This window comes from Callorhinus ursinus, unplaced genomic scaffold, assembly GCF_003265705.2.
Source record: "Callorhinus ursinus isolate GAN/ISIS: 27379988/994484 unplaced genomic scaffold, GSC_fseal_2.0 scaffold4, whole genome shotgun sequence".
NCBI lineage: Eukaryota > Metazoa > Chordata > Mammalia > Carnivora > Otariidae > Callorhinus > Callorhinus ursinus.
The window spans coordinates 129,692,583-129,712,774 of record NW_027397066.1 but is presented as its reverse complement, the minus strand read 5'-3'; the positions used below and the strand labels follow the sequence as shown (position 1 = coordinate 129,712,774).

General features: G+C 39.5%; 1 protein-coding gene across 1 annotated transcript in view; it reads left to right on the top strand.

Annotated features, from left to right (window-relative positions):
* DCHS2 (dachsous cadherin-related 2) overlaps positions 1–20,192 on the top strand; it is a 247,011-nt gene that overhangs the window by 176,528 nt on the left and 50,291 nt on the right. The window contains exons 11-13 of the mRNA XM_073892386.1: positions 11,271–11,405; positions 11,614–11,823; positions 18,794–19,651. Coding sequence (XP_073748487.1) covers positions 11,271–11,405; positions 11,614–11,823; positions 18,794–19,651 — 1,203 coding nt within the window. The remainder of the gene's footprint in view (positions 1–11,270; positions 11,406–11,613; positions 11,824–18,793; positions 19,652–20,192) is intronic.

Sequence of the window (20,192 nt, the reverse complement as noted above, 5' to 3'; positions counted from 1 at the left end):
TAGAGTTCCTTTTCAATATCACTGTGGCTTTTTTGGTATTTAAGGTCCAGTAACTTTAATAATATTGTTTATATTTTAAACAAAATAACTCTGAAAATTATGGTGAAGTATTTGCCCTTGAGAGCATATGCCCATTTTCCCATCCAAGTTAATACAAATAGTTTAATAAGCCAGTTTTTTTTTACCTCATACATATATATTCTTTTTATTGTATGAGTTTCAGATGTACATTATAATCTGACATCAGTATACCCTACAAAGTGTTCACCCCCAAAATCTAGTTACCATCTGTCACTCTACAATTGATCTTGTTTTCCTCTTTCACACATACCCCCGTTCCCTATTCTCTGTATCTGTGAGTTTATCTTTGTTTCATTTTTGTTGGTTTGTTTTGTTTTGTTTTCAGATTCCACATATGACTAAGTCAAATGGTATCTGTCTTTCTCCTCTGACTTATTTCACTTAGCGTAGTATCCTCAAGGTCCATCCATGTTGTTGCAAATGGCAAGATATCATTCTTTTTTATGGCTGAGTAATATTCCATTTCACATTCTACATCTTTGTCCATTCATCCATTGATAGACATATAGGTTGTGTATATATCTTAGTTATTGTAAATAATGCTGCAGTGAACATAGGGATATATATGTCTTTTTAAATTAATATTTTCATTATCTTTGGATAAATACCCAGTAGTGGAATAGCTAGGTCATCTGGTAGTCCTGTTTTTAATTTTTTGAGGAACCTCCATACTGTTTTCCACAGTGGCTGCACCAGTTTGCATTCCCACCAACAGTGCACGAGGGTTTTCTTCTCTCCACATCCTCTCCGACACTTGTTATTTTTTGTCGTTTTGATAATAGCCATTCTAATGAATGTGAGGTGACATATCACTGTGGTTCGGGTTTGCATTTCCATAATAATTAGTGATGTTGAACATCTTTTCATGTGCCTGTTGGCATCTGTATGTTTTCTTTGGAAAAATGTTTATTTAGATCCTCTGCCCTTTTTAAAATCAGGTTGTTTGTTTTTTGTTGTTGAGTTGTATGAAGTTTTCTTTAAAGATTTATTTATTTATTTTAGAGAGAGAGAGAGAGAGAGCAAGCACAAGCAGGGGGAGGGGGAGAGGGAGAGAGAGAGAGAGAATCACGAGCAGACTCCCCACTGAGCGGGGAGCCTGGCACAGTGCTTGATATCATGACCCTGAGATCTTGACCTGAGCCAAAACCAAGAGTCAGACACTTAACAGACTGTGCCACCAATTCATCCCTGTGTGAATTCTTTATATATCTTTGATATTAACCTCTATCAAATGCATAATTTACAAATATCTTCTCCTATTCAGGAGGGTTTTTTTTAATGATGGTTTCCCTTGATATGCAGAAGCTTTTTAGTTTGATATATTCCCATTTGTTTGTTTTTGCTTTTGCTTCCCTTGACTTTGGAGTCTGATTCACAAAAACATCACTAGACCAATGTCACAAAGCTTACTACCTGTGTTTTCTCCTAGGAATGTTATGGTTTCAGGTTTTACATTCAAGGGTTTAATTCATTTTGAGTTAATTTCTGTGTATGGTGTAAGATAGTGGTTCAGTTTCATTCTTTTGCATGCAACTGACCAGTTTTCTCAACACCATTTATTGAAGAAACTGTTCTTTCTCCACTGTATGTTCTTAGCTTCTTTTTCATAAATTAATTGCCCATATATGTGTGGGTTTATTTCTGGGCTCTCAATTCTGTTCCATTGATCTGTGTGTGTTTTTATCCTGGTACCATACTGTTTTGATAACCATAGCTTTGTAGTGTAGTTTGAAACCAGGGGCCACAATACCTCCAGCTTTGTTCTTTCTCAAGATTGTTTTAGCTATTTGGGATCTTTTGTGGTTCCATACGAATTTTAGAGTTATTTGTTCTAGTTCTATGAAATATGCCATTGGAGTTTTGATAGGGATAGCACTGAATCTGTGGATTGCTTTGGATAGTATAGACATATTAACAATATTAATTCTTCCAATCCGTGAATAAGCCAATCTTTCAAAATTCACATAGGTATATAGAAGTAGCATTACATAATCAGTATAATTTTTCTTTACAAGAATTGTAATAGTTGTGCCCATGGAAATAATAGTATTAACAGTAGCATTTTCTTCCTAAATCGTTCATCTAAGGGGTAATAGATAGATTTCCTTGAGCTTTTATACTACACTATATGCCATTTTAGATGCTTTGCCCTTTTGGAAAACATCATCTTCTAATGAAATGCATTTTACATAAATTTGTATATGATGCTACAAAAATTTTTTCAAAGACTAGCCTAACTTTCTCTCTTTTGACCAGAATGGGGCAGTATGATCACAAAATTTTTCTCACCATGTTCAAAGACACATGACTGGAGTGTGGTAACAATTGCTCCTCCCAACTTGTACTTACAGAATTTATTTAGCACATTTCTGGCAGGATAGTTTTAGGGGTGATAGAAACAATGGAGAATATACATCAGCTTTGTGTTTCACAATAGTTCAATAAAGTTCTCTTAGAGCACTCTCTGGTTTAAGTTGAGCAACATAGGGCTCTGGGCAACACAGAAACTACTTCTCAAAGTTCACAGACATGCTGAACCTGCCACTGATGTGGATCAGTGCAACAGTTACTTATTAGCAATTATTAAAATTTGTAAAATGCTTCCTCCCCTTGACCTTACTTTATCTTATTAATTTTATTTTTGGTAATAGGCACTCCTAAGGAATCTCTCATTTTAATGTCTGAAGAGAGAGAAAAGCATTTCTCTCAAATATTTGCACATATCAACTAAAGATGATTACCGTAAATATGCATTCCGATTTTTACTGTCAAGGTGCCCCTAGTGTCAGTGTTATTTTCTTTTAGAATGACCAGTCTGCAACCTGTTAGTTAAATTGAATTGAAGAGTTCAGTATTCTAGAGATTATGTTTGCCTGATGGAGAGTTTAGATGCAAAATTATTGTTTTGCTGGCTTTGCATTTATGGATGTTTGAAATACACATCAGCATCTTCAAGAGTCTCATGCACTTATGCACATTGTGGAGACAATTTGGGTTTACTGTTAATCTCAGTGTTTTTAATGAGGCCAGATCAATTAAGCAAGTGCTTTTGAATACATTTTCCCTCAATCTTTTGTTGTTGTTGTTTTGTTTTTTATATTTGCTTCTTGGGTTAAAACAATGAAAAGAATTATGCATAAGAATTAAATGTCGCGTCAAGATTTTTAACATAACTGGCATCACACTGGAATTTGTGAATGGTTTACTTTATAGTTATGTATTTTTAAAAAATACTATAGCATTACTTAATATCAGAAAGCTGAACATATATTTCCTAGCATTCTAAGTGCAGTTTTTAAAATTGTAAGCCTACAGTGTTGTTTGGCATTCAAAACCCATGGGACTTTGAACACGGCATGTTTATGATGTATGACTCACACTAGTTCCAACAGGAGGTTTTTCATGGATTAAAAGGGAAAAACAACTACAGGTTTTAACTAAGATATTAAAACTGCTACAGCTTTTGGTACCACCAACAAGAGTTCTATTGTCAGTGAGAAAAGATTTATCCCCAGGGTGCACCTCCACCAGTCCCCAGAGAAAGGGCGCCTCACCAGGGAAGGTGACTCACTCCCTGCTGTTGTATTTGCTCAATAATGGTGAATACAAAATAATTTAACAGCACATTGCCCTGCAAAAAATGTCAAATTCTACAATGAGATCTTATTGTCTATTCCATAAAAAAATGTACAGTTGACCAATCTGAGGTTCTGGGGTGCCGACTGCCCCTCCCACAGTCAAAAATCCACGTTTAACTTTTGACTCTCCAAAAACTGAACCATTGATAGCCTACAGTTGGCCAAAAGACTTAAGGATAACATAAACAGTCAATGAACACATATTTTGTATGTTATATGTATTACATGTTGTCTTCTCGCTCGCTCTCTTTTTCTTTTTTTTAGATAGAGATAGAGAGTGAGTGGGGGAGGGGGAGAGGAAGAGAATCTCAAGCAGACTCTCCACTGAGCGCTGGGCGCAGCAGGTGGGGGGCAGGAGGTCTTGATCTCACCACCCCTGAGATCATGACCTGAGCCAAAATAAAGAGTCAGACCCTTAACCGACTGTGCCACCCAGGTGCCCCTCTATACTGTATTCTTACAATAAAGTAAGCTAGAGAAAAGAAAATGGTTTTAAGAAAATCAGAAGGAAGAGAAAATATATTTACAGCGCTGTACCATATCTACTGAAAAGAATCCATGTGTTAAGTGGACTCGTGCAGTTCAAATCACGTTGTTCAAGGGTCAGTTGTGTTCTCTATCTGGGTTTATTTTGAATTCACTCCAGATCTGATTTCCTGGAAAACGTCCTGTGCTGGGTCACAACTGTGCACAACAGCCTACACCTGAAGCAAGGGAGAAACTCTGCCGTGACACTATTTCATCTGTTTCATTGACTCTAAAACACCAGCAACTGTAAAATGCATCTAGCTTCAGAAATGTTAAAATGTGGGGAGAAATGTGTCTTAGAATTAATGAAACAGTCAGCATGAAAATATAAAGAAGAACCACTTACAATTTCACTCACCCAGAGCCAGTCACTATTAACCTTGATTTAGTCTTACTTCATTTAATACAGGGTATTGTAATTATTTCATTGTTCGCCTGTCGACCTGCCCTTTAGATGGTGAACTTCTTAGGGACTCAGGACATGTTTTATTCACTGGTATCCCAGGTCCCTAAGTAAATATTTTTGATTCTGTGATCTGAGAAACTGGAGCTGCTTCAAGTTGCCTTCACTCTTCAGAATTCATTCATTTATTTATTCCTTCATTCAGTCAGTCAGGCATGATCCTGTTTTTGCCTTAGAACTTTCTGAGTTGTGTGAGCGTTGTACAGTTGAGGAATTCATGAAAAATGATCTTCCTAAAAAATAAATCTGGAAAATAACACTCCCATGGTCAGAATTCTTTATTACTTCCTCATGGTTTTGAGGATGAAGTTTTATGTTCTTTTGCTTAACAGCCAGCCACTTTATGAAGTGGCTCTAGCTTTCCTCTCTATCCTCAACTGCCATCACTCTCCCACCCTAGACTCCAGCTCTGCAAATGTTTCTCTGTAAATGGCAAGATAGTGAATATTTTTGGCTTTGCAGCCTGTACAATTTTCGTTACTCAATTCTAACTTTGTACCAAGACAGTAGCAATAGATAATACATAAAGAAATGAGTGTGGGTGTGTTTCAGTAAAATTTTACACAAGTGGGGGCATGCTGGATTTGGTCAGTGGGCTGTAATTTGCCAACAGCTGGTCTACTACATATATCTAATGAAGACATCTAAGTAACTTGCTGCTTTCTGCACATTAGATCCAATTTTGATGTCATCAAAATAGTGGATCAATACGATGCTCTATTGGATGCCAAGATGAGCAAAATCTCTGCCAAATCGGTGATGGCCAATAGTAGAAGAGTTTACCTAAAGATGTACTCTGTTGTTTCTGCTGGGTGAAAGCAAATAACTTGAAGTTGGTATAGAGTGTTTGATCTCAAAAGGTCATTTCCAGGACCAGTGACCCCATCGTTCACAGCCTCCAGGGGCCAGCTAGCAGAGGACTTTTAAAAAATGCTGGGGTACCTCTAACCAATGTCTTCCCCAGGATCTTTATAAAGAGATTCCTCTGAACTCTTGGGAACTGTCGTGGGAGTTGGGTGGTGGGCATGTCATATGTGAGGTAAACTTGTCCTAACATTTCTTGTTCTTCAGACTTTTGGATTCTTCCTGTACAGTATACAAGAGATCTGGCATCTCAACCTCAGTGAGGATAGGCCACTATTAAATGAGCCCATCAAAGAAACTGTTGAGAGAAATAGCTATGAGCTAACACATTCAATTCAGAATCTCTGCTAGGCACATGACACCAATAATTCCAGCCTAAACCAAAGTTCTGTTTCATTTCCCTGGGTCTCACATCCTTAGAAATGGCTTCCACACAGATTCCCTAGGTTTATTCCAATATAACTTAGAAAAATCCTGCCATTCTTTAGAAGGAGAGTCAGATTTGCCCAAAGCTGCCTGCAAAATGTTGGGATAACTCTAGTTATGGGTCTTTATGTGAATAAACATCTCCTTGCTAGAAGTTATCTGTTGTATCTGCCACTAGGCTTGGGTCTGATCTTCAGGAAGATTAATTTTCAGGCTCATATAGAAGCTTTCTGGTTATTAACTATGACCTGCAAGCTTCAGCTTCAGCTTGTAGTTTTCTTTCTGCAAGTTCCTAGTATATCCAGAAGCAGCCATCACTCATCACAATCCCTTTTACTCCCCTACGGCCAGAGTCTTTTGGTCCTCTATGGAACTTGAGTCCTTTGATGGTGACTTCCTCACAATCAAACACAGGTGATAACTTAATCAATTATGATATCACTGCCAGTCATCGATTACTGGTATTCCATTTCCCGTGGTCAGAGAACTCAGCACAGCATGCAAGGCCAAGACATAACCAAACCCAGAATCTCTGATACCTGAGACCCACTCCTGCTGCTAAATACTCCCATCAGTCAGGTGTGGTCAGGAAAACCAGAGATTATAATACAGTTGTTGGAAGGCTGAGTAAGCAAAAAGGGAATCCAGAAGTAACCCAGGAAAAATCACCGTAGGAACAGCTACCACCCCAAACACTGGGAAATGGAAGAGATCAAGGTTATCTGAACCTAAAAATAAAGGGCCAGGCCTTGCGGAGCTTGATTCAGGGAGTTCTAGAAGCCGGAGAGCCATGAGCATGCTGCCGCAGGTGCAGTGACAGTGCTGACAGGGACAGTAAGCAAACAGAAGGGCTCCCATCTCCTCTCCTCTGACTTTCACTCTCCCCTGTGTCCTTTGCAGCAGACCCAAGGAGAGAGGAGTTGGCGAGAGAGAAATGTGGCTTGCTGATCCTTGGCCCCAGCATCACAGGACAGAGCAGAGCAGAATAGATTTAGATCCGAGACCAATAGTGGCATAACTAGGATACCATGGAAAGAACTGAGGGAGGAGCAGCCAGAGGACACAGCAACCACTCAGACCCCGACAGAAAGAAATGTAGCCCATTCAAAGAACAGAAGTGAAGCCAGCAGACGGACCGGGAGCATAGCGAGTGAGCGAGGATGTGAGAAGAGGTTGGGGAATCACCAGAGCCCATATCGTACGGGACTTTGTAGACTAAGTGCTAAGGTGTTTGGATTTTACTTTTTTTAAAAAAGATTTTATTTGTTTACTTGACAGAGAGAGGGAGAGAAAGCACAACAGGCAGGGGGAGAAGCAGACTCCCCACTGAGCAGGGAGCCCAATGCGGGACTCGATCCCAGGACCCTGGGATCATGACCTGAGCCGAAGGCCAGACGCTTAACTGACTGAGCCACTCAGGTGCCCCTGCATTTTACTTTTAATGCATTCAAACCTTCTTTCTTCTTTCATACATGTTAAGTCCTATTCATCTTTAGAGGCTCAGCTTATACAGAAGGCAACCATAGTTTCCCAATGATGTCTTATATGGAATCGTAATGGCCCGCTTACTTCTCTGTGTGCAGCACTATACTGCAAGCACCGTGAGGGTAGAGAATTTGTCTTCTTGCTAACAGTTACATTCTTAGCACCTGGCATAGTACCTTGGCACCTGCTCTCACTCTCTCTATATGTTTATTTAACAAGGTAATCAATGAACAGACCATTTACCTGGGGTGAGTCTTCCCTGGTCCACTTCCTCAGTGATTTCACATATTCTATCACACTGTCTATAATTCATTGATTTAATTGTCTCCACACTAAAGGGGAACTTTGAGGACCAAGATAATCACTTATTACTTGAGCGTATCTTTCCAGTGCCTGGCACTCAATATATGTGCATTGCAGGAATGAACACATGAATGAATGAACACATGAATGAATGAAGCAACCAAATAATTGGAGCTCAATGCAGACACAGGGGTGTTATCTGCAAATGGATAGAAACTGAAAACAGTGAATTGAGGAGGAGGTAGAATGAATTCCTCCCCCGCTTTTCTCCTCTCTTTTCTCTCTCCCTCCCACCTCTCTCCCTTTGTTCCTTCCTTTCCATCTTTTTAAACATCAGTGAGCAATATCTGAAGCCACAGAGAAGACAAATCAGATAAAAACAAAGATGACCAGTATGTTCTGTAAACAGAAGGTGACTGTAGAAAGAGTAGCTAGGTATGACAATTTCAAGCTGGCTGCAAAGAAGGGATAGACTTTTTAAAAGAAACTTGGTTATAAAGAGAAGGAAAAAATTTGATTCCTATAGCTAGAGAAGAATATAATTTAAGGGAAAAATTAATTTAAAAAAAGGCTATAAATGATAAGAAAAGTCCAAGAGGAAGCACTTGAAGAATTACTTTGGCCACCAAAACAGAAACCAGGAGTTAGAGCTGAATGTAGACACAAGTTGAGAGAACGCTTTCCATGCCTTCATTTTCTCCAGAAAATAGGAAGGAAAGCGATCTATAAGAATGAGCCAGGAAGGGCTCGGCACAGGAGTTCCTCAAGCCGTCGGATTCCTTCTGGGCTGGGGAACCCTGTGTACTGGGCCTGGCCATGGTACCTGGCCACCACATCATTTCTATTGAGGTGCAGAGGGAGAGCCTGTCAGGGCCTCCCTATCTCCGACCTCGATCGCACATGCTTTACAGACCATTAAACCTGGAATGAAGGAAAAAAAAAAAAAAAAGAATGAGCCAGGACGTGCTGGGTGGGAGACATGAGTGGGAGAGAGATGACACAGGAAAGCTGGAAAGACTGCTGGATGACAATGACATTTCCGTGGCGCCAGTCTATGCTGTTGTGACATTTTCTGCAGCCCCAGTTATCTGCTGGATATCCCGGGAGGGCAGAGAGATGGTTGGAATGATGCTGGATTGAGGCTTTGCTGGGCATCTTTGGCACAAAGCCACAGGACTGAGGAAAGTTGCACAGTTGCAAAAGTGATCATTCATGAGGATGGACTGGAAAGGGACAGAACTGAATTGAGAAGGGTGCCTAAAAGAAGGAAAAATTAAGAGGTCATATGCTGTAGGTCTTGAGGTCTAAGAGCAATATCTATATGTGTCCATACACACACTCCCCCTTCACTGGGTGTGTCATATCACTGAATATCTTCAGATTCCAATTTCCACTGTGCTTAGGAAGGTGATGAAATTAGACTAAATAATCTCTATTTTATTTTTATTTTCTTGGTTCTCATGTCTGATGATGCTGTGTTTGTCCTGGATGATTATAGGTTGTGAGGAGGAAGAAGCAAGGCACTAATTAAATTCTAAAAGAGCCATTGTAAAATATTTTAAAGTTATTTCACATAATTTAAATTATGAGGGGTGTAAAGTTTGGAGTGTGAAAATGTATGTAAAAAATGTATGCCTGCAAACTATGGTGTAATTAAGAATCTTATTTGTTCTTAAGATACTAGGGAGATTGAAGGTGAGTGGCTTGTTATCTCAGGGATAAAAGCTATATAGCATAATGGAAATAATAAAATATGAAAGTTTCTAAAAAGTCAGGAACATATTGAGGAGAAGGGTAAAGCACATTACAGAATAATGGGAACAATGGGAGGAAGGGAAAACAAAGATTTGAGTTATTTTTAAATATTTTCTAGGCTTGACAGGTATTGGGAATTAAAATATTAAATATTTTAAATAAATATTAAAATACATAATGTAATATATAAAATATAACATAATGTGTAATATATGATAAAATCATATAATAAATGAATGAGTTGATTTCAAAAGTAAAGCGTCCATAATTAAAAGGTGCTGTTCTCTGTGTAAGCTCCCTGAAGGCTGAGGTCATACCCATTTGATTCACCACTGTCTCTTGGGCAAATAGCTCCGTGCTTGACATCTAATTTTGCTCACCAAATATTTGAGGAACAGGAAAATAGATGTAAGATGGTATTGTTCCCATTTTCCTAATATACAAAGAGATAAACAAGAATAACAAATTTAACCTGGAATTTTTAGAATTTTTGTCTTGGCTGTAGAAGAGAGTATGTGATCATTATGAGACCAAAGTAATCACTTTAATTATTAAATAATCACTAATGGAATAATATGCCTAATGTCTACTGACAGAACAGTAAGTTTTTGGTGACCTCTGACCACACCATATCAAATATATTGATTGTATCTTATTAGATTTTTTTTCTCTCAAGGTCCTTAAAACATCTGCAGACTATGTTTAGCATCCTTTCTCTTTCAAGGACATAGTAAGAAGACATCTATATTTATTCTTACATAAAACTAGACTTATACTCCACTCCCTCCAGCACTCAGTCCTATATTATATCCATTAAATAGTGGAGTGAAAATTTTTAAGACTGGCAAGATAGAATTTGTAATTGAAGTTTTGTTGTTGTTAAGGCCAAAAAATAATATTTCATTTTCTATTGAAGTATAAAATCATATATTCTAAGTACTATGTCTATTCGTAGATTCTTGTCGGTTAAAAAAGGAGATAGGAAAATAATTGAAAGGAATTTGTATAAAGTGCAAATAAGCTACAACGGCATGCGATAAACTCATTTAAGTTAATGGTATGAATGATCTTCATAATCAATGACGGAAATGACATGATGCTTTTCTCAGGGAAGAAATGAAACCACAAAAAAATGGGAAGCATTGTTTTCAAAATGCATGCTAATGTGGTACCACATTTCTCACTCCAGATAGGAGCCTGAATACTAAGTAGAAAATAAAACAAAAATATGCATATAGCAAGTCTATGTGCTTGCCTACTGTGCTGGAGAATAAACAAAATACCATAACTGAGCACAAGCTTTTGAGTAGGAAGTCGATCTACAGAAATTGTCATTTGCCCCGTAAGCTTACAATTATGTCATTAAATCACAATCAGGGGTGTTAGAAGGAGTAATTAGGAATATATTGTAGGGTTGCGCACTCATAAGAAATTTTTTATGGGAGGGAAAAAATCTTAAGCATTCACTGTGGGGAAGTCTCCTAAGACTTTTGAAAATCAAGCATTTCAGCCCATGAGGCTTTTATTTAGCAAGAACAGCCAAAAGAGGGGGTGTGTGTGTGTGTGTGTGTGTGTGTGTGTGTGTGTGTGTGTGTGTGTTTTACCTTAATTTGAAGGTTGTTTAAACGTCTTGCCTTTCTCATCTCTGGCCTAACGTGTTCATAGGAAAACAGACAAATGGTTTCCAAAGGGATAATTAGTAAGTTTTTCTTTATATTTTTCTTAAGGAATCAATTCCAAGTTTCAATTTGAAATCATGCCAGGGGCGTCATCTGGATTCTTCAAGATAAATCCTGACACTGGAGAGGTAGTGACGACCACCATACTCGACAGAGAAGTTAGGGAAGTTTTCACCCTTCGAGGTAAGGGATGCCTGACTATGGTATAATCAAAAGTAGGCAGCAGGAGGTTAGTGGTGAAATTTTACATTTCTGTAGAATATCTTTAGTAAACTGTTATTGACCCAGTGCTACCCAGTTAGTTTGGTCTGATGCAGCAGTCTAGTTGGGGCAATATATTTTAGGCATGAATTTATGGCCACAATCTATGCCATCTTTTATTTCACATCAGTACTCGTACGAGATGGAGGAGTCCCTTCATTATCTGGCACCACAACAATTCTCTGTACTGTAGAAGATGAGAACGATCATGCACCAGAGATTATTGTCCCCGGTCATGACATTGAGGTTCTGGAAAACCAAGAGCCAGGGGTTGTCTACACTGTTTTGGCTTCTGATATGGATTCTGGCAATAATGGAGCTGTCAGGTATCATGTAATTGGTAAGTATTTTCTCCACTAAAATTCTCCTCAGGACACTGACTGAGTTGACACACTGGTGATTATTCTGTATTTGGTGTCTATTGCAGGATCTACAGAATACATGCTCAGTAAAAGCTATTTGATGCCATGTGTGTCCTTTCCACAGACAGCCTGAGCCACTGGCTTCCAAATTCTTAAATCTCCCCTCTGCAACTATTGTGAATTTTTTGTGGTAATATTAGTGGGTGTGTAGATGGAATATATAACTTTTTTCTACTTTTGTGTCTTTTATATGAACACTAATATTCTTATTATTTTGAGCCAACAAGACTTTTGTCAGTCTTTTCTTTTTTTTTTTTTAAAGATTTTATTTATTTGACAGAGAGAGACACAGCGAGAGAGGGAACACAAGCAGGGGGAGTGGGAGAGGGAGAAGCAGGCTTCCCGCTGAGCAAGGGGCCCGATGTGGGACTTGATCCCAGGACTCTGGGACCATGACCTGAGCCGAAGGCAGACGCTTAACGACTGAGCCACCCAGGCGCCCTCTTTTCTTTTTTTTTTTTTTTTAAAGATTTTATTTATTTATTTGACACAGAGAGAGAGAGCACAAGCAGGTGGAATAGCAGGCAGAGGGAGAGGGAGAAGCAGGCTCCCCTCTGAGCAAGGAGCCCGATGCAGGACTCCATCCCAGGACCCTGGGATCATGACCTGAACCCAAGATAGACGCTTAACCGACTTAGCCACTCAGGCACCCTGAATTCTCTTTTATTTTATTTTATTTTAAAGATTTTATTTATTTATTTGACAGAGAGAGAAATAGCAAGAGCAGGAACACAAGCACGGGGAGTGGCAGAGGGAGAAGCAGGCTTCCTGCAGAGAAGGGAGCCCAATGCTAGGACTCCATCCCAGGACCCTGGGGATCATGACCTGACCCTAAGGCAGTTGTTGTCAGTCTTTTCTTAAATGGAACCTGGAGGACACAGAGATAAGACAGTTCCCAGATCTGAACACCAGTATAACACTTAAGAACGACAACCATACCACACCCTTGATCAGAGTCTGTAGGAACTTCTACCCAGAAGATAATTTTGTGATATGGCTCCCTTTGGATCAGAAGCATAAAAATTTCTGACAAAATAATGTTAGCATTTGTATGGAGAGAGCCACATCTTCTTATTCATCTAAAAGAAAAAGTGATTTTTTGGTATGTCATAGAATGATTGGAGTTGAGGGGAGAGTAATGCTTAAGAGACTGCATCTGATGGGGAGAAGGTGCTTTTAGATCTTGTAAAAACAGTTTGGGTAGACTGGCTTCTGAAAGCTATCACTTTCTATTCGCTAAAAATTCTAGAACCCGTGACATTTTCTGTGTGAGAAATATTACTCTAAAATGAGAATAGCTTTATTGCCTTTTTGCCTGATTATAAAAGTGATATATAATTGGTATAGAATATGTACATATTTGTGAAGAACAAAAGTAGTAACACAAAAATTTATGTCTTGCAGAGGTAACTCATTTATTATTTTGAAGAACACTTCTCCATGAACCTTGGTGAATGGAGACATCAATTTTATATATATTGGACACTTTATATATGCTACCTTGTTACTTATTTTTTAAACTCATTATTTATTTATTTATTTATTTTAATCAGAGAGAGAGAGAGTGAGCACAAGCAGGGGAAGTGGCAGGCAAAGGGAGAAGCAGGGTCCCTGCTGATCAAGGAACCCAGTATGGGACTCGATCCCAGGACCCTGGGATCGTGACCTAAGCCAAAGACAGTCACTTAACCGGCTGAGCCACCCAGGCCTCCCTAAACTCATTTTTTATATACTATGTGAATCTTTCATATCAGTAAATATACACATATGTTAGCATTTCTAATGATGTCTCTTCTTACTGCTTATGTAAAATATCACTTAATTCATGCATCCCCTTTTATGGTCTTTTAGATATTGAGTATAATAGCAGTCTTACTATTATAAAAGTGTTGCAGTTGAACACTTACCCAATTATTTCCTTATGATAAGTGTAAGTGGAGTTATCATGTCCAAGGGCATATATATTTTAAATGTTTATGTGTATTGTCATACTTTCATCCAGAAGAATGACACCCTTTCAAACTAACTTGTGTAAGTAAGCCCAATTTTACTTCTTTTCTACCTGTTGCATTGGGTACTTTCCTTTGTAAACTCCACTCATTTTCTAGAACTTTCCAAATGATCTGTGATTAAGGACCAGGGTTTGAATTTTTTTTTTTAATTTTCAATCTGTTGTGCACTGAAACTCTTGTAAAATACAATAAATATGAATTACTGTGAGGAAGAAAACAAAAAGGTGTACACAATGCAAGCCTCAGTTTTTTTTAATCTATTATATTATGCAGACATAAAATTATTCTGTCAAGTCTGTATAAGATTTTCTAAATGCTCACTCTCAAATTCTGTGTTTATCTTGTCAAGCACCCATTACAAACAATCCCCAGAGTGCCACCCGTCCCCCTTCACTGTATCAGGGTTTGCTCATTCGCTTCTTTTTCCCATACAGTCAAAGTTTCCCCTTCTGCTGGTTTTACCCATCAATATTTACCAATCCTTGCCATCTTGAAAAAAGACTTCCCTCAGATGCATCCCTTCACTGTCTCTTTTCCTTCACAATCAAGCTTCTTAAAAATCATTGTGTACAGACGATGGACTCTGAAAAACAAACTGAGGTTTCTAGAGGGGAGGAGGGTGGGGGGATGGGTTAGCCTGGTGATGGGTATTAAAGAGGGCACATTCTGCGTGGAGCACTGGGTGTTATGCACAAACAATGAATCATGGAACACTACATCAAAAACTAATGATGTATGGTGATTAACATAACAATAAAAATTTTAAAAAAATCATTGTGTACACTCCGGTTTCTGTGTCTTTGCCTTACTTTCATTTCTTAGCCTGCTACAATATGTATTCCACTGAAACTGCCCTTGCAAAAAGACACTTAGGATCTTGTTGCTAAATCCAGTGGATCCCTGTCATTTCTTAATTTAATTGTACTGCTTTGTGCCTTTGTGCACCATGCCCTGGACACTTGGTCCCACCTTGCCTTCAGAAAGTCACTTTCTCCTGATCCTTCTTCTGCCTTTCTAGACAAGCCTTCCCAATGTCCTTGTTCTGTGGGTGGTCCTCTGACTTACTGGAGTTTCCAGGGTGTTTTGTGCTTATTTTTTTTACTTTGCTCATGGACACACTCTTACTGTGTCATTTCATCCAGTCCTCATCTTCAGCTACCGCTGACACCCTTATATCTCCCTATCTTTATCTGCATCCGAAGATCTAAGTCCCATTAAAGGACATTTTTTTTAAGTAAAATAATGACTTTCACACAAATATAAAATTAACAACTGCTGAAGATTTTTTATTTATTTTATTAAGTCATTGTTTAATGAGCAAACTAAAAAGATGTTAAAATTGGTCCAAGGAGAATTCCAGGACACACTCACGCACACACACACACACACAGGAAATAAGGAATTCTGAAATGCAGACGAGGTCTAGCTGCAGGACAATAACCAATGACATTCCACTAGACATAATTAATTTGCATTTCTGTGGACAAGAATCACTGTTATCAGCTTTCAACAATTTACAGAGTGATAAAATAGATGGAGCACATGAGGAGAAAAGCCAACTCAAATGGCAAGGCCAGACCCGATATTCACTAATCTTTTTTTTTTTCACCCTGGCACATCCACTTATCTTTCCCTCCCATTTCAAATTGTTTCACCTCAGAGACCCCGTTGTTGTGCCCCACAGCATTGCATTACCAGTGTGTCCCCAGCTCAGCACCACCTCCTTCACACCGTCCCCCATCACAGTCTGGCTTCTCCTACAGTCTCTGTCGGTGACCTTGCTCAACTTGCCCTTAGTGGAATCTTGAAAAACCATGTATTACCAACACACATATTTTTAAGTAATCGACTAAAAATTTTTGTTAGAAGTTTAACTAGTGTCTCTTGGAATATCATAAATATTGACACGTTAAGATAAATGGCTACATCACCTTTTAAAGATATCAAATAGAAAGGGTGCCTGGGTGGCTCAGTCGGTTGAGCGACTGCCTTCGGCTCAGGTCATGATCCTGGAGTCCCGGGATCGAGTCCCGCATCGGGCTCCCTGCTCAGCGGGGAGTCTGCTTCTCCCTCTGACCCTCTTCCCTCTCATGTGCTCTCTCTCTATCTCATTCTCTCTCTCAAACAAATGAATAAATAAATCTTTAAAAAATATATCAAATAGAATAAAAAAATACTTTTTAAAAAATATATCTGGACAACTTCCCAGGCAGGGGAAGGTTCTCATTCAAGGCCAAGCCAGGCTCCTTACCTGCCCTCCGTCCCACGGGCCCTGCCAAGCCAAGGGCACCTGCGGGGTCAGGCCCACAGCTGGGAGTCCTGTCCTCTCAGACACTGAGAGACTCAGACATCTTTCCAGAAGCACTCTGGACCTGCAAAGCCACCTGCCAAGGCACCATACTTCTGAGATAGACTAGGGAGGATGCTAAGGTAACAATGTTAAGGAAGGGTGTGTCTGGGTGGCTCAGTCCGTTAAGCGTCTGCCTTCGCCTCAAGTCATGATTCTAGGATCCTGGGACTGAGTTCCCACATCGGGCTTCTTGCTCAGCAGGGAGCCTGCTTCTCCTCCCTCTGTTCCTCCCCCTTCTCATGCTCTCTCTCTCTCTCAGATAAATGAAATCTTTTAAAAAAAGGAATGTGGAAAAGACAAACTCACATGATTTTAGGTGATTTCTCAGGCAGAACAACTTTAGGAATAAGAATATGTAAACTGAGCTTCTGGAAATTACCTTAAAACTACCAGTTTCCAGATACTCCTTAGAAAACTTCAGATAGCCCCAGGGGTACTCGGACCTCATTTTAAACACAACTGGTCTAAACGCCCTTCACTCTTTCACCAAACCCCATCATGAATCCTTCATCCCTTCCTTGTTACTTTTCTCCTTAATATCTTTGGGATGTGTCCACTTCCTCTATGCATGTCTTCATTTAGAACATCCCTGGTGCTCAAGCAGATTACTGTAATAGCCTCCTAACGTTCCTGTATTCTAACCAAGCTTTGGCATTGCTGCTCAGCCCTCCTCCTAAAGCAGAAATGTGATTCATGACCCTTTCTCTTCTAAAATCCTTCAGGAGCTCCCTAAGGATGTTAAGGCAGACTCTTCAGCAGTGTACACAGGGCACTTCATGATTTAACCCCCTGCTTATCTTCTAAATTCACGTCTTCCCAGCTGCCAACCCTCTCCCTGCCCTCTCCGCGCAAACCCCCAAGGAACCACGTGTCCTAGTTACACTAAAACATTTGCAGCCTTTAAGTCCTCACATCCCTAAGACTTCCCTCAGGCTCTCCCCTCTGCCTAGAACACACTTTCCAAAACTTTTAGCCTGGCTCCCTCCACTTTAGGAACCAGCTTTGATGTCACTCTTTCTAATAAGCATTCCTGCCCATCTTAACACAGGACTCTGTCCTTCCTCTATGCTTCTGGGCATTCTGTGCGTATGATTTTCACACCACACTTTAATGTCCCAGGACTGACCCAAATTCCTCCTGGACTGTAAGTGCTTGGAGATTGGGATCATGCCTTACTACCTTCATATTCCCAGCATCCGGCACATACTTGGCATGTGGCAGGTTCTCCTTAAATGTCTGCTGAGTGAATGAATCATTTTATCAATGACAAATGCCACAGAAATGTAGGTTTGTCTGATCACCCCTATATTTGGTACAAATTAGTTGTGTTTTATGAACAAAATACAAATGCAAGTCCCTGTTCCTCAGCCCCCAACACTGCTTATGACTGTTGTTTTCTTGAATGCTGTTCTACTTCTTCCCCACATGCTGCTGGCAGACTCCAGTAAATTCCCACTCAGTATTTAATTTAATTTAATTTAATTTAATTTAATTTAATTTTATTTTATTTATTAGAGAGAGAGAGAGAGTACAAGCAGGGGGAGCAGCAGAGGGAGAGGGAGAAGCAGGCTCCCTGCTGGGGCTCGATCCCAGGACACTGGGATCATGAGCTGAGCCAAAGGCAGACGCTTAACTGACTGAGCCACCCAGGCACACTGATCCCACTCTATTTGGAATAGTGTGCTTCATCCAAGAATATGCCCCTCATCCAAGATATGGCCAATAAGTCACTGAACTGTATTTTTCCTAATTTTTAGGATGACTTTAAAATATCTTTGAAGGTTTTTTGTCTCTGCGTTCAGGTTTAACTTTGATTCTGCTTGGTACCATGGGCAAGAGTAAAGGGAAGGGTTTTTTTTTGGAGGATACAGAGAAGACTAAAACCTCATCATTCCTTATGTTAGGGAAGAAACAGACAAGTGTTCCCCTATCTCTTAGAGAAGTGTTATGAGTCATGCACAAGGTACATGGGAATGTGGAAGAGAATCTCACTGCATCCACAATACTACTATCAACCTGTTAATTTTTTATTGATATCTAAAAATGGACATTATATCCTGTTTCTTATCCCTGCCTGGTATTGTTTTATTTCAAATAAAACATACATTTCAATTATCTCAAGAGGAAAAATGTATGAATATAAAAAGTTGTAAATGCATACACAAAAATCCATATTGCTGCAAATCAGTCAAAGCAAGTGTTTTAATTATTTGAATTAAGAGAAATATTGAATTATATTATTCTGTTTATCCCCTGATAATAGAGGTTTCATGAGGGCAGGGACTTTATCATGTTCACTGTTATATCCTCAATACTTACAAAAGTGCTAGGATGTAATATTCATGAAATAAATATTTGTTGAATGAATGAATCCTATATATATATATATGTCTCATCATATATATGACTGATATATATCACATATACATATATATGAATCATATGTCTATGTATATATAGCTAGCAAAGGGCTGCTACTTCTTCAGTTCCAATGAGTTTTGAATTTGAATGTGTTTTCTTTAACAGATGGAAATACGGATGAATACTTTGCTATTAATGAAACATCAGGAGAACTCTCAACCACTCGCGCTTTGGACCGGGAGCAAGTCAGCAATATTACCCTAGTCATCCTGTGCTCTGATCTGGGGGATCCACCGAGGAGCTCTCTAGCGCAGTTGCAGGTTAGAGTTTTGGATGACAATGACCATGGCCCGTCCTTCCCCATGCTGCATTACCGGGCCTCCGTGAGAGAAGATGCTCAAGTGGGAACAGTGGTTCTCGTGCTGTCTGCCGTGGATAAGGATGAAGGTCTGAATGGACAAACTGAGTATCTTCTGGTGGATGAGGCTTCTAGTGCATTCACCATTGATGCCGTGGCAGGTACATTGAGAACCCGCCACACGCTGGACCGAGAAGCCAGATCTCAGCATACATTTAGGGCTGTGGCCAGAGACTGTAGTGTCCAGGGCTCAAGAAGCACCACGGTCATTATAGAAGTACATGTCACGGATGTAAATGACAATGACCCAGTTTGGGCACAGAACCCCTTGGAGATTTTTCTTTCTCCCCAGTCGCCTATTAACCAGACAACTGCCATTCTGACAGCCAGTGACCCTGACTTGGGACCCAATGGAACTGTCATTTTTAGTTTTGCAGAGACCCAGTCAATGTTTTCTATTGATAAATATACAGGAGAAGTTCAGCTTCGGCACCGCCCATCTTCTGAATATTTTCCAATCTGGCTGCAGTTAAAAGTTAGGGACCAGGGGGTTCCAGCTAGGACGACCACTGGCCTCTTAGTCGTTCACATGGAAGGAGAAGATGTAAAGATTTCCTTCAGCCACTATCTCTATAAAGCGACTGTGACCGAAAATTGTGATGCAGGTGAGTGTCCCCTCAAGTTTTTATATATTGTACCTGTTTGGGCAAAATGCTTAAAACTAAGGATTATACAACAAGAGTGCTATTGCGGATTCAGTCACAAATTTCTGAGTTCAGCCAATTTTTGGTATGCCAATGTTCATCCATAGTGCAGTATTAAAACAGTACCTTCAAATACAGTAAAATACACACACACATACACACACAAACTTTTAATGACAACAAATCATAAAAATACTGAAAAATAAATCATTTAGGGTTTTTGAAGTTTCAGTTAATAAAGGTTTACAACCTCAAAAAAAAAACCCCTTTATTTAAATGTATCTGAATTCCTTAACAAGTGTACATTTCCTAAAGTATTTTCTTAGAAGTACAATAAAAGAGGAGGTATGTTGTGGTTAAATGCTTGGGCTCTGCCTGAGTTTAAATCCGAAGTAAGCCACTGTGCCTCCTTGGGCAACTGGATTTGTCTGAGCCTCAGTTTCCTAATCCATAAGGTAGGAATAAGAATTGTGCCTACCTCATTAGGTTCTGGGGGCTAAAT